Raw genomic sequence first — 22,366 nt, forward strand, 5'->3', positions numbered from 1 at the left:
CGGCTGAAGCCCTTCCCACACTCCTCACACTTGTAGGGTTTCTCTCCTGTGTGGGCTCTCTGATGAACGGTAAGAACCGATCTGTGACTGAAACCTTTCCCACAGGCATTGCACTTGTGAGGCTTCTGTTTCTGATGATCTTTGGGGTTGGAACTCCAGTTAAAGCCATTGCCACCCTCTTCATGAAAAGACTTTTCTCGAATGTGAAGTTTCTTACGACCTTGAATGTACAAACTTTGACTGAAGCTGGTACAGCATGTATATGGTAGATCTCTGGGGTGCACCGCTGAGAAGTCCTGAAAATGTGGGGGCAAAGTGAGGTGGTTACCACACTCAGAGTTACAGATAGTCTGTTCCACATGAACTCTGAGAGGAATGTTAAGATTTGAGCAATGTGTGAATTCTTTTCTACACTCCACACCTGGATAAAGTTTCTCTTCAGTGTTGGTTTTCTGATGAACTTGAAGACATAAACTCTGACTAAAAACATAGATGTTCTCATATTTATTGGGTTCTTCCCTCATTTGAGCCCTAAAATTACTGTCAGGATGGAAACAACAACCAACGGCTTTCTCTAAGATGCTGCACTTCCAGGAGGTGTTGCCTGGGTGGGCACATCCACAAGTGTTAAGAGGGAAGCCATGATGGATGTTCTCACTGGACTTGCACGGCATTTGCTCTGTACACACTCTTGGAAGGTACTGCAGAGGTGGGCTCTCAGCAGCACCTTTAGCTCCTGTGTCATCACCTGGGTGAATGTGAAGAGCCAACCTGTCACCACAGCCCTTTCCACATGGACCACATGTACACGGCTTCCCTCTTGAGCAGAACTGCCGATGTGTGTGAGAGCTGTGGTCATTGCTGCCGCCATGGTCCCAGGCTTTTCTATACTTGGTACATGGGCAGGGCTCTGGCCCTAATTCAGTCAAGTCCTGCTTAAGCAACGATGCCTTCATGGTCTCTCCTCTGCAGTCATGGAAACTATAGTTTTTTCCCTTTCCATGTAACCCTTCCTTGTCACTGTTGTAGAAGAACCAACTGATGCTGTCACACCTAGTGAAATGATTTCTCATGGGCATTTGCTGACCTTTCCATTGGCAATTACACAGCCTGCTGAGATATGATTCCCCCCAAGGCTGCTGGGCTCTCACAGAAGGAAGCTCTTGATTTTTCGTGGAAGCAGAGTTTTCATGTACAGAAGGCAGCATGCAGTTGCTATCTTGAAAAATCTGAACAGGCATTCCTGCCCACACCAGGCAGGGAGAACCTCCTCGGCTCTGAGACTCAGTGTCCCTCCCTTGACAACTTTTCACGAACTCTTGGCCCTTGGTGAACATGCCTGCACCTCGTGACCAGGTCTGCCAGGAGGAGAGCTCCCTGGAACAAAGGGAGTTTAATTCCACATCTTCAGAATTCTCTACAGCACCGTTGTTTCCTATGAGGAGGAGGACAAGCCAGACAAACACACAGTGAACACCTTACTGAGAGACTTTGCATTTCACACTCGGCTCACAGAAGGAAACTGGCATGTCACGATGTTTCTGTGGGTACTTACAAAACACCTGATACACAGGTTTGCAGAAGCCACAAAGCTGAGGCTCTTTGGGTATCTTTCTCTCTCTCTCTCTGGGTATCTTAAGGTCAGGGTTTTCTAGTAATATCTGGGTATGAAATATGGCCCCATTCAGAGGGTCTAGTGAGCTCTCAGCATGTCAACATGGCTTTACCAGGGGTTGTTGTTGGGTGATTCAGTGGAGAAAAAAAAAAAGTGGAATATTCCCAAAGTAGTAAAGTGTCTCCTGTCTCTCTCTCTCTCTCTCTCTCTCTCTCTCTCTCTCTCTCTCTCTGTGTGTGTGTGTGTGTGTGTGTATGTGTGTGGGTAGGTCAGGAGACAACTCGATGGTATTAGTATACCCCTTCCTTCCTAAAACACATGGGTTCTAGGGAAACAACCTCAGGTCCTCAGGCTTGGTGGCAAGCACCTTTACTCCTGGAACACCCCCCAGGCCCTGCTTAAGCAATTTAAAATCTATTTTGCTATTTTTGAAATGGGGAGCAGTGGAGAGGTAAGGGGAGAATTGACATCCCTTGCTCCATGTTCCGGAAAATGCTCCCGCCCGCTGTCCCTGCCACACCATTCTCACCTGAGAGCCCACCTCCCGGGGCCTCTGCCTCCACCATCCAGAATATCTCTTCCTTTTCCAGCTGGGCTATCAGACCTGGTTTGAAGGGTTGATGTGCTATGTAAAAAAAAGAAAAGCAAAAGTTTGACGATGTCTGCTTTGTCAAAACTAGATAAAAAGAGCTGAGTACTGAGGTATCTGTCTGCTGCACCAGCATATGGGAGGTAGAGGCAAGCAGATCAGAGGTTCAAGGACACCCTCACCTATACAGTAAGTTTGAGAACAGTCCAGCCTAAAGTATATGAGACCCTGACTCAAAGAAACAAAAACAAACAAAAACTAAAAAGAAAGGAAGGAAAAGAACCAGAGCTGGAGCAATCTACCTGCTACCTGCTCTTCCAAGGACTGGGACTGATTCCCAGCACCCATGTGGCAGTTCACACCTACCTGTAAGTCCAGGTCTAGGTAGTTTGATGCCTTCTCTGGCCTCTTCAGGCACTTGCACTCACACGGTACACATGCAAGGCATGAACATGCAAGTGTGAACATACACACACACACACACACACATTTTAAAAATAACTCCCAAAGACTTGGATTAGTAAATAGTTACTACCATGTGCCCTATAAAACTAAACAAGCTGGAGTAACGCAGTAAGTGGGTTTCAATGTAAAGCGGTGCTAAAGGGACCAGTGTCTCCACTGTCCTAGTTTATTCCGTTGCTGTAATAAACAGCACAAGCACCTGGGGAGGAACGGGCTTATTTCATCTTACAGTTTATAGTCCATCATGCCAGGAAGTCAAGGCAGAAACCTGGAGGCAGGAGCTGATGCAGAGCCATGGAGGGTGCTGCTTGCTGGCTTGTTTCTTATGCCTTGCTCAGCTTTTTTATACAACTCAGAGCCACCTGCCTAGGGGTGGCACTGCCCACAGGAGGCTGGGTCCTTTCATAGCAACAATTGATCAAGAAAACGCCATATCAACTTGCCTATGAGCCAGCCCAGCATGTTCTCAAGAGAGGTTCCTCTTCCTAGATAATGCTAGCTTGTGTCACCTGAGCAACAAACAAACACCAAGCAGGAGTCCCATACACAGCTCAAAAGACAGATGTTTGCCTGGAAGGAGCTGTGAAAACCCTCCTGTGCTTCCAGCTGGACAGCCAAGCACAGAGAATAACTCCAGGCATCCCGGAGCCCTGACAGCTGACCCAAGTCCGTCCTCAGTGAAGCCCGATCCCCATCCTCACCCACAGAGAGCAGCATCTGGAAGTTCTCCAGCATCACATCTCGGTACAGCTTCCTCTGGGCAGTGTCCAGCAGCCCCAGCTCCTCCTCACTGAAGACCACGGCCACGTCCCTGAACGTCACGGCCTCCTGTGACAGCAAACACATGCCAGCTGTGCTGCAGAAGACGTGCTACTAAGGTGTGAAGCTCTGTGGGACTCAGAGGCTCTCCGTTTGAATTCTCTGCCTTCGCCTGCCTTCCACTTGGCTGGATCCACCCACCAGAAGAGCCAAGTGAAAAGAAATCCAAGTGAGCGTGCACGCATGTGTGTGTCCATACGTGGGTGGTGCATATGTGCAGATCCACATGTGTGGGTGGAGCATGCACGTGGATGCACATGCGTCTTTGAGTGTACATGTGAGTATGTCCACACCTGTGCACGAGCATACGGAGGCCAAAGGATGGCACTGGTGTCTATTTCTCTGCATCTTAAAAAACTGTGACTTTATTATTTTGTGCATACACGTGGGTGCCTCGCACAGCACGCATGTGACATGGAATGCATGTGAAGGTCTTCTGGTACGTGGTTCTGGCCATCAACCTTGCAGAAGGCACGGAGCAAGACAGTCTCTCTTGCTGCTTCTGTCTACTATGTAGGCCAGGCTAGCTCACCTGCTAGCTTCCAGCTGGTTCTCCTGTGCCCTCCCATCACCTCACCACAGGAATGCTGGCACTACAGGTGGGCATCACCACATCTGCCTTTTTGCACATGTCATCAGCATTGTGTGGCAAGCATTTTTATCTACAGAGCCATCTCCCTGACCCCTCTGCCTTGCTTCAGAAGAACCTGGAGCTCACCAATTACATCAATTTAGTAATACACATTCTCTCTCCATATATTTACTATTTCTCCTTTTAGGTTATTTTAAAATTTATTTTTGTCTGTGTCGGGGAGCTCATGCGTGCCATGGTGCATGTGTGGAGGTCCAAGGACAACTGTAGGGGTTGATTCTCTCCTGTGGGGTGGTCATCAGCCCTGGCGGCAAGCTCCCATGCCTGCTGAGCCATCTCACTGGCCCTCGCTCACTGTTACTATTTCTTTTTCTGTAATACTCACTGGGCAGGCATGTTTTCATTTCTTTTTACATTGTAAACATTTTGCATATTGCTTTGACATTTCTCTTGCTATAGAGAAATCTAAATGTTTATACTGAAGACCTGTTCAAACCTGCACCAACTCCACAGGGGTTTCTGAGCATCTTGCTATGAATGGAGAGCTCGTCCCTGCTCCACTCTGCCCTGCTCTCCTGCCCTACTCTACCTTTCCCTCTGCCTTTCCAACTAACTACCAAGGCCATTTCTCTTGACCTAGAAGGCAAAGGCCTCAGAGCTTCCTGAAGGCTCATCATCTTGTGAACAGGGTTTAGGTCAGCCTCATGGCGCATTGTGAAGGAGTCTTCAAATACTCAGTCCTTATGGCCTGTGAAACAAGTTGTGGATGGAGAGTGGCTGTGTCCTGCAGTGCTGAGGACTTTTACATTTACTTAACTCAAAGCATAAATGGTTAACACACACACACACACACACACACACACACACACACACAAGTGTAAGAGACTGCAATGAAAGAAGCTAGGGGCTCAACAGTTAAGAGCACTGCCTATTCTTGTGGAGGACCCAGGATTGCTTCCCAGCACCGCCATGGTAGCTCAGAACCGTCTGTAACTCCAGTCCCAGGAGACCGGTGCCCTCTTCTGGCCCCCGTGGGAACCAGCACACACATGTTGCACATGCAGGCGAGACGCTCGTATACGTAAGGTACAACATCTAAAGCCTACAATAAAGTAAGATAAAAAGAAGACAATGGGGGCTGGAGAGATGGCTCAGTGCTTAAGGACACTGACTGCTCTTTCAAAGGACTTGGGTTCAAATCCCAGCACCCACATGGCTGCTCCCAATTGTCTGTAACTTCGGTTCCAAGAGATCTGACACCTTCGTATTAATGCACACAAAATAAAATTTAAATAAATTATTAAAAAAAAGAAGACAATGAAGTATCTCAGCTGTCACTTAAGGGACATAGATGCATGGATACATATGTGTATGTATATGTATGTATTCAGACACTTATACTGTTTCGAGTCTCTAAAAGGTTACGTACAAGTGGTAGGTCTCTCAGACTGCTTTTCATTATTTCATTTTCATTATTGTGCAGTGCTAGCAATGGACCTTAGATTTTGCTAAGTGCCAGGTGAGCGCTTTGCCCTGAGCTGCGTGGCCAACCCCACAGCTGGTTTTGAGTCAAGTGTCTCCCTTGGCAGCAACGTCAAACTGTGAGAGACCTCAGAAATGTGCACCTTCGTGGGTAAGGGATGATGTAATGCAAAAGGCTGGGTTGTGGCAGTCACTGACACGCAGCAGAAGATGTAAGTGCACACCATTGTAAGTGGGAAAACACCCAATTCTGTGTTGTATCACACCAAATGTAGCCAGAAGTGTGGCTGTAAGGGGCCCTAAGAGGCACTGTAAGCAAAATAACGATGTGCAGTTTTTAAATTTCCACTCTCTTTTCACACTGTTTATTTATAGAATAAAAATGATGGGTGAATCTTCACAGCACTCAGACATATGAGGCAGACGATGAGGCTAGCCCAGGCTACACAGTAAGTAAGTAAGTGAGAGAGAGAGAGAGAGAGAGAGAGAGAGAGAGAGAGAGAGAGAATAGAAAAGAAAAAAGAGTAGCCCCCACCCCAGGCCACAGACACAAAAGGGAGTGACTAAAACTGAACAGAAAGGAGCCATGAAGGCGGCTCGGCAGGCAAAGGTGTTTGCCCTAAATCTGACTACCTGTGTTCAATCCCAGAACTCACATGGTGGAAGCCAGGGACTAGGCTCCCAAAAGCTGTCCCCTAACTCTGGCAGGCACACTGTGGCACAAGTGCTCACCCCACCATAAATTAACAAATATATTTTAAACCAAATAAATACAGAAGACTTTTGTTTACAAGCCTAACCCGTTCATGGCCCAGAAGCTGCTGTCATTCCTTACCCTGAACTAAGAGGGGATAGCGTGCTCACTCAGATGTGAGGGAGCATAATAGCATAAATGAAAATCAACTCACCTGCAATCTGGTCATTTTCTCCTCCTCGGTTTCTAGGAGATGATGGAGGCCTGGGAAGGCAGGACCAGGTGACAGACACCCTGAGAGAGGGAAAATGTAACTCTGTCCAGGTGCAATCAAATGGCCCTTTCCACCAGACACAGCCATGTGTGCATCTGCGCATCGGGCCACCCCCTCCATGTCCCACCCTCGGTTACAGGCAGGGACAGCCTTCAGCTGCTCTGGCTCCCTTCTGGACATCTCCAGGAGTGCTCACTCCCATCCAGGAACTGTGGCAAAGGACAGTGGTAAAATGTACTGGCTCCAAGTAGCATCAAGGGACAAAATCCCTGTGTACAGCACCTGGTGCTCGGCTGTGATGGCTCAGCAGGCAAGGGTGCCCGCTTCGAAGCCTGAATTTAATCCCCAGGACCCACATAGAGGAAGAGCTGGATCCTGCAGACTGTCCCGATTGCTTATGTACACACACACACACACGTAATTTTCTTAAAGGAGCTTGCTACGTTTGTGTGTTTGCTGAGTAACTCTAGCTAAGTTCATTAACCCCTGGCACTTCAATCCTGACATCTGCAAAAGGACTGCTGCAGTGCTGACACTCAACGTTAATGGCTGTCAGAACTCTGTGCTCCACGAGTGGACAGCTCCTATAATGAACCAAACCTCACTACATCCCCATGACTGACTGAAAGTGGATTCTACTCAGCATGGCAGAACTTCCCCTGCACGGAAGAGCCCCTGCCTAGAATCCCCCAGTGAGGGGCTGGGGTGGGGCTCAAGGGTAGAGCCCCTGCCTAGAATCCCCCAGTGAGGGGCTGGGGTGTGGCTCAGCGGTAGAGCCCCTGCCTAGAATCCCCCAGTGAGGGGCTGGGGTGGGGCTCAGTGGTAGAGCCCCTGCCTAGAATCCCCAGGGAGGGGCTGTGCATTATAAACATCAAACACATGTTAGCGATTGCTAAATCCATTGTGGCCACTGAACATGTAAACAGCCTTCATTTGTCTCTGAGTAGTGTATTTATTTAGGTTAATAATTACAAATACAAACACTTCACCTTTTAGACATTCTAAAACAGCTACATTCTTTAACATCCCACCCAAACTCCCTAGAGATAGGGACAGAGTGGTGTTGAAATTGTTTTTTTCACATCTATCTTCAAAGAAGTTGAATATATTTTGAGTTGAACATGACAAAAAAGAGATGCCAATTCCTCTCTGCTTATCCCTGCCCAAGGCAAGGCACATGATGGGAACTCTAAGTGGTTCCTATCCCCTAAAATGTGCAGCTTGGGTGGGAGACAGACCTGAGATCAGCACCAGAGATACCAGCAAACTCCACCCTGCACAAACCATCAACCTGAAGAGAAAGCAAAGTTGGCAGTTTCTTGATGGAATGTTCTTGAAATGTGAATGAGGCTTAGAGGGTTAATAGCATCATTCTGGCCTTTGTATCCTGTTTCCATATACTTGCTGCACTGTTCACTGGGGGAAGAGCTGAGGTCTCTCTAGTCTGTTGTCTTCCACTCGATGTTTCGTGATTACGCATTTAGGACTGCCATGTCTGGCTTGCACACTGACCCATGCCAAAGTGTCCCTTGCTACAGGTCTCTTGGTCTGATATTAACAAAACCACTCTGTGCTCTGCTTCCAGGTTGGTTCTTTTCTTCATTCATCTACAGTGACAAAACACCTGACAGAAGGGATGCTTGAGCAGAGAGCTGCGTCTGGGCTCTGCATTGTGGATAGGTGTCAGGAAGACATGGCGGGGCATATGTGTGTAGACACCTCGTAGAGTGAACTGGATGCGGTGTGTAGGCTGGAAACAGTGGTTATCATAACCCCAAGGTCCATCCACATGGATCAACTTCCACCAGCCAGGTCCCTATAGCCCAAAGGTTCCACAACCTCATAAAGCAGTGCCACCAGCCAGTGACCAACTGCTGAAACATATGAGCCAGTGCGGGACACTCCTGATTCAAACCATGACATTTAATCTTTTAAACTTTTAACTTGACTCTTCCCTTGTACCTAAAATGAGGCTCTTTCAGACAGTATATACATGACTCTTGCTTTTAATTGAGGATAAATATTCAATATATGTAAATTATATGTATTCAGTATATGATATTATTTTGTATATATTGTTTTGTTAAATTATATGTATACAATATAGGATATATATTATTTTGTATATATATATATATATATATATATATATATATATATATATATAATATTGTTTTGTTTTGAGACAAGGTCTGTCTGTCTTAGAAATCACCATGTAGACCAAGATGATTTGGAACTCACAAAGATCTTCCTGCCTGTTCCAAGTGCTGGAATGAAAGATGTGTGCAACATGGCCAATTTGTAATCTTTTTAACCAATGTATCTATTAGTGTGGTGGTTGGCTTTAATTATCAACTAGAATCACCTGGAAACATAATCTCAATAACGAATCACCTACCTTAGCATGTGGGCATTATCTATGAAGAACTGTCTTAACTAACTGATGTGAAAAGACTCAGCCAACTGTAGCAGGCACCAGTCCCTGGACAAGGGATTCTGAACTTGGCCAAGAGTGAGGAAACTAAGCTGAGCATAAGCAAGCATACCTGCATGCATACATTTCTTTCTGCTCTTGACTCTGGAAGTGATGTGACCAGCTGCTTCAAGTTTTTGCCTTCACTTCCCCACAGTGATGGACTATAATCTGGAACTGTAGGCTGAAATAGACTATTTCTCCTCTAGGCTGCTTTTTATTATTATTATAAGTATTATTTTTATTCTTATGTATTATCATAGCAACAAATGTAACAGTTGCATCCTATAACTTCTGGTGTGGCTGGATTTCAGCCCATCATGCATTCTTGTTCCTATTTGTCCTCCCTGACTTCATTTCTTTTACTCCCTGTCTGCTTTCATTTGAGCTATTACTTATTTATTTATTTTTACTATTTTATTCATTTTATCTCTTAGCTTCTGGCTCTAGCTCCAGAATTTCTGTTTGCCTTTAGCGGTTGATCTTGGATTGCAACAAACACATTTAATTTTTCACAATGTATTAAAATTAAAAAAGAAAATGTTTTTTTGAGACAGAGTTTCTCTGTGGAGCCCTGGCTGTCCTAGAACTTGCTCTGTAGACCAGGCTGGCCTTAAACTCACAAATCTACCTGTCTCTACCTCCCCAGTGCTGGGATTAAAGATGTGTGCCACTACTGCATTGCTAAAATTAAATTTTATTTACTTATTATGTGGCTCCATGCATAGTACGGACGTTGTGTGGAGGTCAGAGGACAATTGTGGGAGTTGGTTCTCTCCTGTCACCAGGTGGGTCCTGAAGACTGAACTCAGCTCATCAAGCTGGCCAACAGGTGCCTCTTCCTGCTGAGCCATCTCAATGGCCCCACAGCATGTTTAATACTACCATTTTAATACTACTTGTGAAATGCAGAAGCCTTTGGGGAGCATGTGTGCTGCTATAGACAATAACACCTCTAAGAAAAATACACATTTTATGGTTTTTTTTCTCACGCAGGGCTTGGTATTGAACCTGGATCCTTGCACATGTAATTTTTTTTAATTATTATTGTCTTAAACATAAGGGTTGAGAACTTCAATACTGCACTTTGTAGTTTGATTTTCATTTACCATTACTGCTTATCTATCTGCACCACAGGCAAGCAGTGTCCTCAGAGGCCAGTGGATCCCTGGGAACTGGAGTTACAGGTAATCATGAGCCACCTGTGGGTTCTGGGGGACTTGAACCCAGAGCCTCTGGGAGAGCAGTAAACACTGTTAATTGCTGAACCATCTCTCCATCCTCAATTCCATTCTTTTTTAACATTTACTTATTTGTGGGTGGGTGGGTATGTCCATGCTACAGCAACTATCTTCTTCCACCATGACAGTCCTAGGGATCCAACTAAGATGTCAGGTTTGGTGGCAAATGCCTTTATTTGCTGATCCATCTCACTATGCCTAGTTCTCGTATGATGGCAGAAATAACTGTACAGTGTGTCAGATTAATAAGTAGACTATAAAGAAGAAATATACTTACCTATGAGCACAGGGTATAATGATAATAATTTTATATTTTTTGGTAGTTTAAGTGAATTTTTATCTACGTTTTAAAAAACAGATCTCATTTTTCCTTAAACAGATGTAAGAGAAATAAGTAAATTATGATTCCATATCCAATAAAGCTCTTATGAGATCTGAATTTATTAATCTGTATAAAAGTCTTACAGCATTTAGTAGCAAATGTTTATATAATATCCTTATTGCTTATACCCAAGTATTTCTCCATCTCTTCCAGAATTTACACACACACACAAAAAAAATACTATGGTAGCTTCATGACCAGACCTGCCAATGAGTAAAGAAAACCTCTCCCCTGAGAAGAGAGGGTTTTGAGAGAAGAAAGGATGCAAGTTCTACCCGTATGTGTTAGTTACTGTTCTGTTGCTATGATAAACACCATGACTAAGGCGTCTTGTGGGAAGAAAGTGTTTATTTTGGCTTTCGATTCCAGGGGCTTCCATAATGATAGGGCAGCAGGTGGCAGGCATGGCAACAGGAGCAGAAAGCTGAGCGCTCCCATCCTGAACCGAAAGCACAAAGCAGAGACAGCAAACTGCAGAAAGGTAAAACCTTAAGTCCTCTGAAACCTGACCACGCCTCCATGACGTACTTCCTCCAGGAATACCGGAGCACCACCTAAACCTCCGCGAACAGCACCCCACCCCCGTGGATCAATTATCCAAAGGCTAGAGAGCCCGGGGTCATTTCTCCTTCAAACTACTGCACCACATTCTCTGCTGCAGTTTTCAAATACACGATTAAGAAGGCAAGATGCTGGGAGGGAACAGTACCAGACTTCAGAACCCCCGCCCTCCACAACGCACAGCGGACTTTGCAAACAACAGCTGGGAAGGATTATCTCAACAAACCGAAAACAAGTCATTAAGGATTTTTGGTAGAGGTGTCAGGATGGGGCCGGGGAACCTACAGCAGGCGCTCTGGGACAATCCGTGGGTCTCTGTAGCTTCCAGGGACCGGGGTGCTTCTCTGAAATTTGGAAAGCACTGACAGCAAATGTCCCAGCTCCTAGCACGCGCCAGCTGTCTTGCAGGAAACTCAAGATCGCTTCTGGGAAGTTATCAAAGCAGAGGCAGAGATGGAAGAGTCTGAACTCCACGGCTGGGCTGGGGCACACAGCGCCCAGGAGACCCTCCTCCTGACTGACAAGCCCTGGCCAGGCCTGAGGCAGTGTGTGCAACGGCGGCACGCGCAAGCAGGCTCACTTCCTTCCCCAGGGTCCACGCCAGGTGGACAACCTGAAAAGGATCCGGCAGATGCGGGAGGGGTCAGCAGAGGGGAGGGCTCACCTTTCTGAGAGTAACAGGCCGCGGCCTCGCACACCTGGGGCGGAAGTGGCTCTTCCCACAGACGCCTCCTGGACTACATTTCCCAGAATTCCCGAGGGCAGAGGCGAGGCCACAGTCTTGTGAATAGGAAGCTATCCTTGCACCCCGGGGATTTTCGGACTACAATTTCCAAAATTCCCAACCGGAATAGAATGGCCCTCTAAGCGTCCTGCGGCGGAAGTTATCCCGTTATCCCGAGGATGTGCGAGTCCTGGACTACATTGCCCAGAATTCACAGCTTCATCCTCGCCTTCCGGGAGCGGAAGTGCCTCGGAGTGAGGAAACTAAATTGGATCGCAAATCTTGGAAGTCCAGAAGAGCGTGCTTCGCGTTCCTGAAGACAAAGATCTGCCAACCGCGAAGCTTTCCTTGCTTTCTGCGGAAGAGTGTGTGTTAAAAGGCGTTTTCTAGAGAACGTCAGGGACTGGGCGGCCTTTCTGGGCTACAGTTCCCGCCAGTGGGCTTTCCATGGTCCTGAGTTTCGGATTCTCAGCTTAATTCTACTGACTGATATTACTACTTCGGCTCCCCAACCTTCAGCCCTTTGCAATCTTGGGAAGAAAAAAATTTCAAACGTGACACTCAGGCGAGCTCAGCAGAGCTACTACTGCCTACCACCCACACAGTCCAAGAAGTTACCCTATAAAAATCATGGAGGAACTTGGAATACACAAAAGAAGGGAAAGAAAATGAAGTCATACAAAGGAACCGAACTAATCATTTTAAATACTTTTTTAACGTGTATGTGTGTGCTTGAGTGTATGTATATGTACCATTTGAGTATAGTGCCCAAGGAAGCCAAAAGAAGAACGTCAGTTCCCCCAGAACTTTGGCTTACAACAGTGTGAGTTTCCTGATGTGGTTGCTGGAACCTAAACTCAGGTTCGCTGCAAAAGCAGTATGTGTTTTTAACAGCAGGCCATCTCATCAGCCCCCTAGGTTTGCATTTTTTAAAAAGATGTATGTGTATAAATATGTATGTATGTGGAGGACAGGGGCAACCTGCAGGAGTCAGTGCTCCCTTCCACCATGTGGCTCACAGGGATCAAAATCAGAAGATGGCTAGGAATGAAAGCAAGCATCCTTAGCTGCTGAGCCATCTCACAAGCCCCACAATAAAGCTATTGAGCAAATGATAAAAATTACTCAACTGATCTGTTTAATTAGTAATTATTTTTATGGTAAAATTCTTGGGACCAATAAACCACTAGCCACTAACTGGCAAGACTGGATCACTCATATAGTCAAGGCCAAGTAGCCTAAAACAGAAGCACATGGGCAGACCTCCAGTCACTCAAATGCCAGCTTCAGGGCATGTTATGGGTACCAAGCATACCCGTATGTGCAAAGATATACCTGTGAGCAAGACACTTATACACGGAATAAATACATCATTAAATAAAAATAAGCCAGGTATGGTCACACATGCCTTTAACCCTAGCACTTGAGGCAAGGGAAGGCGGATCTCTGAGTTCTAGCCTGCTTGGTCAACAGTGTGATCCCCAGGGCAGCCAACAAAATACAAACCCAGCAAATTGCCCTCGTAACTCCATGTGTGTAGAACACCACGTGAACTCCTCCACAATAAATAAATGAGAGGGAAAACCACCTCAAAACTGAAACATTCTTTCCTAGATTTTAAAATGTTGTGTATGAGTGCTTGCATATGAGTGTGTGCATCACATGTGTATCTGGCGCCCAGGGTGACCAGAACAGGGTGCTATATCCCCAGAACTGCAGTTATGATGGCTGTGAGAACGTGGGTGCTGAGCAGTGCACCCAGCAAGAACAGCAAATGCTCTTTTCCACCGGGCCACCTCCCCCAAGCACCATGCGCACTCCAAAAACTCTGAGAGATACCAGAGGACATGTTACCACAGGAGGGGAGAGTAACACCTTTGGGAGCGTTCCTTAACAGTTTTAGAAGGAGCATACACCCCCTCTGAACTGCTCACAGAACCTCAGCCCTCAAACGCTTCCTCTTGTAAATTCTCCTTGCTAACAATATTTTCACTTTCAGCGCCCCATAGAGCCTAAAACCTGAGGAATGATTCACTCGAGCTGAGTTTAGTGGAAATCCCTGAGCCCACATAGCACATGGCCTTTCTTTAAATGTTCAAACAAATGGGAAAACTTTTTATTCCTTGAACCATTTGTTATAGCACAACATGCATCTCCAAAAGATAACATAAAAGTATCAAATAAATAGATCCATTATACTTTCAACTTCGAGCTGTACACATTTTATCAGAGAAGTTCTGGAGATTATACTCTCATCACATATTTCATTTCATAGTGGTCATTTACCTTAGTTGTGAAAAAAATCTTCACTTGTAACAGAAGTGTATAAAATATGACAAACTGCCAATCAGGAAAATTATGCAGCTTAACATGGTCAAATTTTGCTTTTTGATATAAGTTCTAAAAGGCCATTCTCTTGAGTCACCACAGCACATCTGCCAGTCAGCATTTCATTTAGCCTTTTTGGAAAGGCCATCAGTTTCAGATCTAGGTTCTCTGAGATTCAGATCTGACTGCTTTCTTTCTTCAAGGAAATCACCAACACTACACTATTTTTGCCGGAGTACACATAAGGAAATAGTTTTTGAGACAGTCTTGCCATGTAGCACAGGCTGGTCTTGAACTCAGAACCCTCTTGATTCAGCCTCACTAGTGATAGGCGTTTAGTCCATGCTGGCCCACACTGGACTCTGCTTGTGGATTTTCTTAAACAGGAAGCTCATGGCCAGCATCCACAGCAGTACTGTGCAGAGCTATGAGGGCAACAGAGACAGTTCCTTGGCTCAGGTGAGCTTAGAGGACTAGGGGCCTGAAAACTCAGTGGCCGCCTGTCAATCTGAGGCAGTGGACCCTATGTTGTCTCTGGATGGCAAGGAATGACTAGTGAGGGTAGTAGAAGAGCAAGCAAAGCTTTGAGATATAAAGGCAGCTCCTGTAAAGAGAAGTAGGGTAGCCCAACGTGAGTTTACCATTTGCCTACGACCGGAGCCTGACTAGTCAAGCCTGCATGAAAGAGAAACTGAATGGCTCATCTACCTGAAGTGAATAGGCATGAAGGCTCCAGGTGGAGATAAGAGGTGAGAGGACATGGCCTGGCTACCTAGTAACACGAAGGAAAAGAGCTAGAAAGTAGGAGAGCAGAACTGGTGGCCAATGATTACCTTCTCAGTCAAGACATTATTGAGCACGCACCTCCTGAGCTTAACTTAGAGTCAGCTTTGCAACAGAGAGGCTGAGCTCTCAAGGACCAGGCCAGAACTCACATACAAGAGGGGATCTGAACTAAGTGTACAGTATATGATCTAAACTTTTTCTGGGTCTAGGATGTGCCTTCTGTGTACACAGAATGGGAAGCAACGTCTGCCATTACACAGGTGGCCTTCTGAGATCAGCTTAGGGATGATGCCTCCACAGAGCCATCCAAGAAAGCATCTCTGCCAGTTTGTAAGGTTTTTCTTCTCCAGGGGCTTCTGATCCTTATCTGTCAAACTAAAGGCCTTACTTTTTTCTACCTGCGACACAGGGATAATGAAAGGGTCTGTGTGAATTCTTCTCACACTCTTACTTCCCACCAAATACATTCCCTCAGATACAATTTTAGAAAGGACTGGACTGACAGGAATAAACTCATACTCTCAACTAAGTCAGGACTTACAGGACTCCTCACTATGAGTAGCCTGGTGCCTACTGCGTTTAGAGCTGCTAATAAACGCCTTCCCACACTGGCTGCATTTGTAGGGTTTTTCCCCAGTATGAGTTCGCTGGTGGACAATAAGCCGGGCACTCAGACTGAACCTTTTCCCACACTGATTACACTCATAGGGCTTCTCGCCGGTGTGCGTTCTCTGGTGCTGAGTAAAGCAGGAGCTCTGCCGGAAGGTCTTCCCACACTGGCCACACTCATAGGGCTTTTCTCCAGTGTGGGTCCTCTGATGAACAACAAGCACGTAACTCTGACTAAAAGATTTCCCACACTGCTTACACTGATACGGCTTCTCTCCAGTATGAATTCTCTGATGCATAACAAGATGTGAACTGCGATTGAATGACTTCCCGCACTCATTACACTCATATGGTTTCTCTCCTGTGTGTGTTCTCTGATGCGACACCAGCTGAGAGCTCCAGCTGAATGATTTCCCACAGTAATTACACTCAAAAGGCTTTTCTCCTGTGTGAGTTCTCTGATGTGCAACAAGCTTATAGCTTTGACTAAAGGACTTCCCACAGTGATTGCATTCATATGGTTTTTCTCCAGAATGAATTTTCTGATGCGCAATAAGCTTATAACTCTGGATAAATGATTTCCCACACTGAGTGCATTCGTATGGCTTCTCTCCTGTATGAGTTCTCTGATGTGCAATAAGTTTGTAGCTCTGCCTGAAGGACTTCCCACACTGGCTGCATTCATAAGGGCGCTCGCCAGTATGAGTTCGTTGATGTACCACAAGAACATACCTTTGGGTAAAAGACTTCCCACACAGATTGCATCTGTATGGTTTCTCTCCAGTATGAATTCTCTGATGAGAAACAACATGTGAACTCCGGGTGAAGAACTTTCCACACAGGTTGCATTTATATGGCTTTTCCCCTGTATGAGTTCTTTGGTGTGCAATGAGATGCGAACTCCAGCTGAAGGACTTGCCACAATACTTACATTCAAAACGTTTCTCTTCAGAATAGTTTCTCATATTTTGAGGCAGAGATGGATTTGGGGCAGTTTTAATACATTTATACTGGCTCTCTTTAACAAGAACCCTCTGTTGTTCACTGAGGATTATGTTATGGTTCAAAACTTGCCCACGCCCTTTAAAGCCAAAGGTTTTACCTTCTAAAGGCCCTTTTTTATGCAGATTTAGGGGTATACCATGGCCAATAGGTTGGATACAACCTTTAACTTCATTGGATTTATCTCCGTTTGGGGCTCTTGTGCACTGAGTGAGATGAATGCCCGGAGGGACTTTTCCACATGTGTCATTTTCAGGGAGATCTGTGTTATCACTACTCTTCTGATACCTGTTTGCAACAGTGTCACCATGTAACTTTCTAATGTGTGATACCTGTTTATGAAAACGGGTTCTGAGTGGTATCATGGGGAAAGAAACCCGGCTGGTACTCAGGCAACTCCTGTCAAGTTCATCACCCCTGTACACCGTCTCAGGAGGACCAGCTCTCCCTTGAGTAAAGGCCACTTCCTCCTGTTTATCCTGCTGTTTATCCAACTGCTCCTCATAATCGCGGAACTCTTCACATGAAGATAGCCAAGGATCATCTCTTGCCAACCCTTCTATCTTCACTCCATGCGAGGGTTCTTCATCAAACACTGTCTGCTTTGAGGTTGTTTCGATTCCATGTATAGCTGGCAAGTCTGGAAGACGGTATAATAAGACATGTGTATTAGTCACTTCTATCACCATTGAGACCAAATGCCCAACGGTAACAAGCTTTCATAAGGAAAACTTAATGAAGACTGACTTTGGCCTAAGGTTCAGTCTGTAATTACTTAGCCTCAGGGGCTTGTGCAGAACACTATGTCAAGAGGAGTGTGTGGAGGGGTTCAATCTTTGGTAGCTAGGAATCAAAGAATGACAGAGAAACCAGAGTACAGGTATAACCTGCTAAAGTACACAAAGAAAATGACACCTTTCTTCACACCAGACCCTGCATCCTGGTTTCTAGAACCTTCTAAAAGAGTGTCACCTGCAACACTCACCACATGAACCTGTGGGGGTACACTTCATAACCAAACCACAGTCATATCCCAAATAGTTTAGCCCCTAAAAAAATTAATAGCTAGAATAGTGGGATAAAGCTTACAACAAACTGTACAAAATGTTTTGACTTATGTACCTATAACATGGATTGAGAAATGAAAAGAGAAATGTCAGTAAGTTCAGAAGTACCACAGCCCTGGCCAGGTGGTGGTGGTAGATGCCTTTAATCCCAGGAGAGGCAAGAGTATCTCTGAGTTTGAGGCCAGCCTGGTCTATAGAACAAGTTTCACAACAGCCAAGGCTACACAGAGAAACCCTGTCTCAGAGAACAAAACCAAGAACAAACAAGCCAAAAAAAAAAAAAAGTGTCACAGACAAACAGTATAACAAAGTCCTCAACTTGAACTATTTGCATCTTAACTTTTATATGAATAAGCAAGACTTAAAATGCCATGGACTTCCATATTTCAAAATAAAATCACCTATAAGGGGTTGGAGAGATGGCTCAGCAGTTAAGAGCACTTGCTGATCTTGCAGAGGACACAGATTCACAACTGCCTGTAACTCCAATTCCAGGTGACATGACATTCTTTTGCCTGGTGGCATCTGCATGTTTATAGTACCCATACTCAGGCCTACACATATATCCATGAAGCAAAAATAATAAATCTTTATGCAGAACCTAGAGAAGTTCAAACAAATTTAAAATCAATAGGAATAAAACAGAAGGTATGAAAAAATAAAATAACCTTTCAATTCTTGTTGGTGCTACACAATTGTTCACTGAAATGCTAGTGGCTATATTTCTAGACATTTTTGGAGGCATGAAAATGACTAGCACAGCACAGTATATTTGTGAATCCAGGAACTGGACTACCACATTACTCCAGTTCTCCAAACACTTGAGAGGCTATGGACTCTGGACAGAGATCAGAGGTTTGTACAGACCCTGAGCCTGAGTGTTAGGTCACTGCCTAAAGGGCCCATGTAGGTAAAGCAGTCATGCACACAGTCCATGAGACAGGAAAAGCAGCAACTACCAACGGGGTTTGCAAACAGACTTTCTGCAAATGTAGTGGCCTGCACGTGTGTGGTTTCTCAGCTGGCGTAACTGAGCTACCTACTCCTCTCGGTAAGTGCAACACTACACCAGGAGAATGGCTGTGATGACTTCCAGAGCACCTTGCTGTGTAGTCACAGTAATGAAACAATGAAAACGGTGACAGTGGGTACTGTGCTGGGAGGAAGCTGGTTGCATTCTATCAAAATGAAGATGCGGGAGAGTCACTGCACCCCGAGTTCAGTCACCAAATCCTCCTGCCCCAGCTACACCTGTCTTGGAAAAGGTGCTAGAGTAGAGTGGGAAGTCTTCAGCAGAGCCTGGGTTTCTGTAAGTTTTCTCCATACTAGGTGTGTATTGAAGACCTAGGTGCATTTCAGTCACCCCTGTTCCTGTAGTAATCCAGTAAAGTTAACTGTTTACCAGCTGGACCTGGTTGCAATTGTCTGTTGGAGCACCACTAAGGTTTTTTTTTCTGTGTATCTTCCTGGAAAAAGTCACAATAAAAACTGAACAAATGCATTAGTAAATTCTTTATATTCTTTGTCTTGCTTTAATTAGGGAACTGTGTGGTTTAAAAAGCTGGTAGAGAGGGCTGGAGAGATGGCTCAGAGGTTAGGAACACTGGCTGTTCTTTGAAGGGTCCTGAGTTCAATGCCCCAGCAACGACATGGTGGCTCAAAACCATCTGCGGTGAGATCTGGTCCCTCTTCTGGTGTGCAGGCAGAACATTGTATTTAAAAAAAAAAAAAAAAGCTGGTAGAGAGACTGGACTTTGGATAGCCACACTGGAGAAAGAAGAAAATCACTGAGTATGGTCCCAGGCTTTGGCCTTTAGGATCTAAGAAGACTGAACATGCTCAAACCCAATAAAATATATTTTATATAAATTTGCATTTTCAGGGTGGGGTCACCTGAATTAAAAAGTCTACGATGCTGAAGCACTGACTGCAAGAACATACGAATGTGCAGTGTTCTCCAACTCAGGTTTCAAAATGACTCCTGCTCTGCCAGTGCTCCCAAATCTCCAGGCACCCCACTGTACCCTCTCCCCAACACACTGTCCCCAGGCCTTCCAACGCAACCAGGCGTCAGAGTGTTTCCAAGTTTCTCCGGCCCTCGGGGACCCCAGCCTTCTCAGTCTCCAGGAATCCTCTAACCCGTCAAGGAAACAGGAGCAGAGGGGCACCGAGAATACCAGAGAGGGTACCGTGAGCTAGAGAATATCTGTCAGTGTCCACGGGCTGCAGAAAGGGCTAACATGCAGGAGTGTCAGCGAGGTCTGAGAACACCGGGTAAGTTCCCTGGGCAGCATCTCCAGGAACAGGGATGTATGGCCAGGGAGCCAGTGCTGCAGGTTGACCTTTGACCTTCACCTGCATACCACAGAATGTTTCTGAGCATACACACACAAAAACAAATGTGAAACAAACAAACAAACAAAAAACTGACCAACTTTTGTTTCTGTTTTTCAAGACATGGTTTTTCTGTGCATTTATTAGCCCTGGTTGTTCTGGAACTCGCTTTGTAGACCAGGCTGGCCTTGAACTCACAGAGCTCCACCTGCCTCTGCCTCCCTAGTGCTGGGAATAAAGGCGTGTGCCACTATACCTGGCTCGACCCCACAACTTCTTAATGGGAAAAAAAGGACCAGGAGACAGCCTTTGTTTAAAGCGGCTAAGTACTCACCCCACAGGCCCCTGTGGCCCCCCAGGATCAAAGTTCTCTCTGGGGTTTTCTGGGCATTGTTCCAAGTGCTCTGCTCCTGCTCAGTAGGGTCCACAGTCACAATCTTGAAGTCTCTGCTTTCCTAGAATAGCACACAGTCTTGCTTAGCTGAGCACTGCCTGCTTTTACTTTTCCATGCTCGTGGAGAAAACACTCACCACAGGGCAGTTACCCTTAAACCATCTACATGCAAAGCACCCTAACCAAGCTCAAATGCACTGCCAGGTCCAGATAGTGGACCTGTTTTTATCCTTCCCAGAGGAACGACAAACAAGTAGTACATGGATTCTCTTCATCATCTTTACTTATTAATTTCAGGATAGGGACTGAACCCAGACCCTCACGCATGCCAGGCAAGCACTCTGCCACGAAGCCAGCCTTTTCAAAAGCTGTTTAAGGGCTACTGAAGAGATGGCTCAACTCTCAAGAGCACCTGCTGCTGTTGCAGAGGGCAAGGGTTTTCCCAGCACCATGTGCTGTCTCACAAATACCTGTAACTCTAGTTCCAGAGAATCTGACATCCTCTTCTGACCTCAACAGATAAAAGAGGCACACATGTGGTGTACATTATATACACAAATACTCATATACATGAAATACTACAAAGAAATCTTTTATACTATTTATGTGAGTGGCTGTTGTGCCTCCATGTACTTATGTGTATGTATACGTATTTATGTATTTATATGTAGGCAGTGCCTGCAGAGGCTGGAAAAGGGCATCAGATCCCCTGGGACTGATCTTACTGACCCTTGTGAGCTGCCATGCTAGGAACAGAACCTGCTCCAGAAGAGCAGCCAGTGCTCTTAATCACTGGGCCATCCTCCAGCCCCTAGATTTCTATAATTTATTACCATTATGGGTCTGTGTGGTAGAGGGGCAGGAGCCTGCCACAGAGGTATGCTGAGGTCAGGGGAATAGGCTCAGGTACTGGCTCTGGCCTTCTCTCTTACTGAAGAAGAGCTTTCTTGTTTCTGCCATGCTGCATGCTCCAGGCTAGGTGACTTGGCAGGTTCCTGGAAAATCTCCTGGCAAGATGGATATTTGGGCTGGTGAGGTGGATCAGAGGAAAAAGGCACTTGCCACTGAGTCTGACAACTTTGGGGTTCACAGAGGAGAAGGACAGAACTGACTCCAAGAAGTTGTCCTCTAACCTCCAAAAACATGCTGTGGCTAGTTTGTGCGCACACACACACACACACACACACACACACACACACACACACACACGAAGGACAGAACTGACTCCAAGAAGTTGTCCTCTAACCTCCAAAAACGTGCTGTGGCTAGTTTGTGCACACACACACACACACACACACACACACACACACACACACACACGCTCGCGCTCGAAATCCCAAGTCCTTTTGCCTCATAACCCTGTGCTCCACTAAGTTGTATCTACTGCCACTCTCTGAGATCTGGATTCCATCTTGTGACTTCAGCATTGGCTAAGTCTAGCTATCAGGTAAATCTGGCCCAATGCCTGATTTTCTAAGTATGCGTTTATTGTAATTTAGTACTCCCAACGGCTTATGTATTTTAGGTGACTTATTTCTAAGCATCAGAGTAACTAGCAAGGAGACTGTATGATCCATAAACCCAAAATGCTTACTCTCTGGCCACTGATATAAAAACAAAACAAAACAAAGCAAAACATAAAAACATTTCTGTTCTGTTTGGTTTTGGAGAATATGGAGGAAATCCCTAAGTGGAATTCACTAGTGCAAAATTCAGAAGAAACTTCTTTAATGTAGATGAGAAGAAGGAAGGAAGGGGATATATCTCTGTTGAGTGGTAGAGCCACCAGCGAGTGGCTAATGGCCTGAGGGGTGTGGTAAAGTGGTAGAGCCCCTGCCTAGGATAACCCAGTGAGGGGCTGGGGTGTGGCTTAGGGGTAGAGCCCCTGGCCTAGAATCCCCCAGTGAGGGGCTGGGGTGTGGCTCAGTGGTAGAG

General features: G+C 45.7%; 2 protein-coding genes across 4 annotated transcripts in view; both read right to left on the reverse strand.

Moving 5' to 3' along the window:
* Znf112 (zinc finger protein 112) overlaps positions 1–11,899 on the reverse strand; it is a 13,150-nt gene extending 1,251 nt beyond the window's left edge. Inside the window, exons 1-5 of the mRNA XM_055597095.1 lie at positions 11,852–11,899; positions 6,471–6,550; positions 3,371–3,497; positions 2,145–2,240; positions 1–1,435 (exon numbers count right to left, since the gene is read on the reverse strand). The exon at positions 1–1,435 is cut by the window's left edge and continues 1,251 nt beyond it. Coding sequence (XP_055453070.1) covers positions 1–1,435; positions 2,145–2,240; positions 3,371–3,497; positions 6,471–6,485 — 1,673 coding nt within the window. The 5' untranslated portion in view covers positions 6,486–6,550; positions 11,852–11,899. The remainder of the gene's footprint in view (positions 1,436–2,144; positions 2,241–3,370; positions 3,498–6,470; positions 6,551–11,851) is intronic.
* A 2,111-nt stretch (positions 11,900–14,010) lies between these two features.
* Positions 14,011–22,366, reverse strand: part of Znf180 (zinc finger protein 180) — a 15,667-nt gene continuing 7,311 nt past the window's right edge. For 2 of the 3 annotated variants that reach the window (XM_055597106.1, XM_055597107.1), the window contains 2 exons: positions 20,372–20,492; positions 14,011–17,276 (listed from right to left, as the gene is read on the reverse strand). In XM_055597106.1, the coding sequence (XP_055453081.1) occupies positions 15,556–17,276; positions 20,372–20,492 (1,842 nt within the window). In that variant the 3' untranslated portion in view covers positions 14,011–15,555. The remainder of the gene's footprint in view (positions 17,277–20,371; positions 20,493–22,366) is intronic. The other variant, XM_055597108.1, reaches the window with a different exon arrangement.

The sequence above is a fragment of the Psammomys obesus genome, unplaced genomic scaffold (genome assembly GCF_907164565.1).
Source record: "Psammomys obesus unplaced genomic scaffold, mPsaObe1.curated_primary_1811, whole genome shotgun sequence".
Lineage (NCBI taxonomy): Eukaryota > Metazoa > Chordata > Mammalia > Rodentia > Muridae > Psammomys > Psammomys obesus.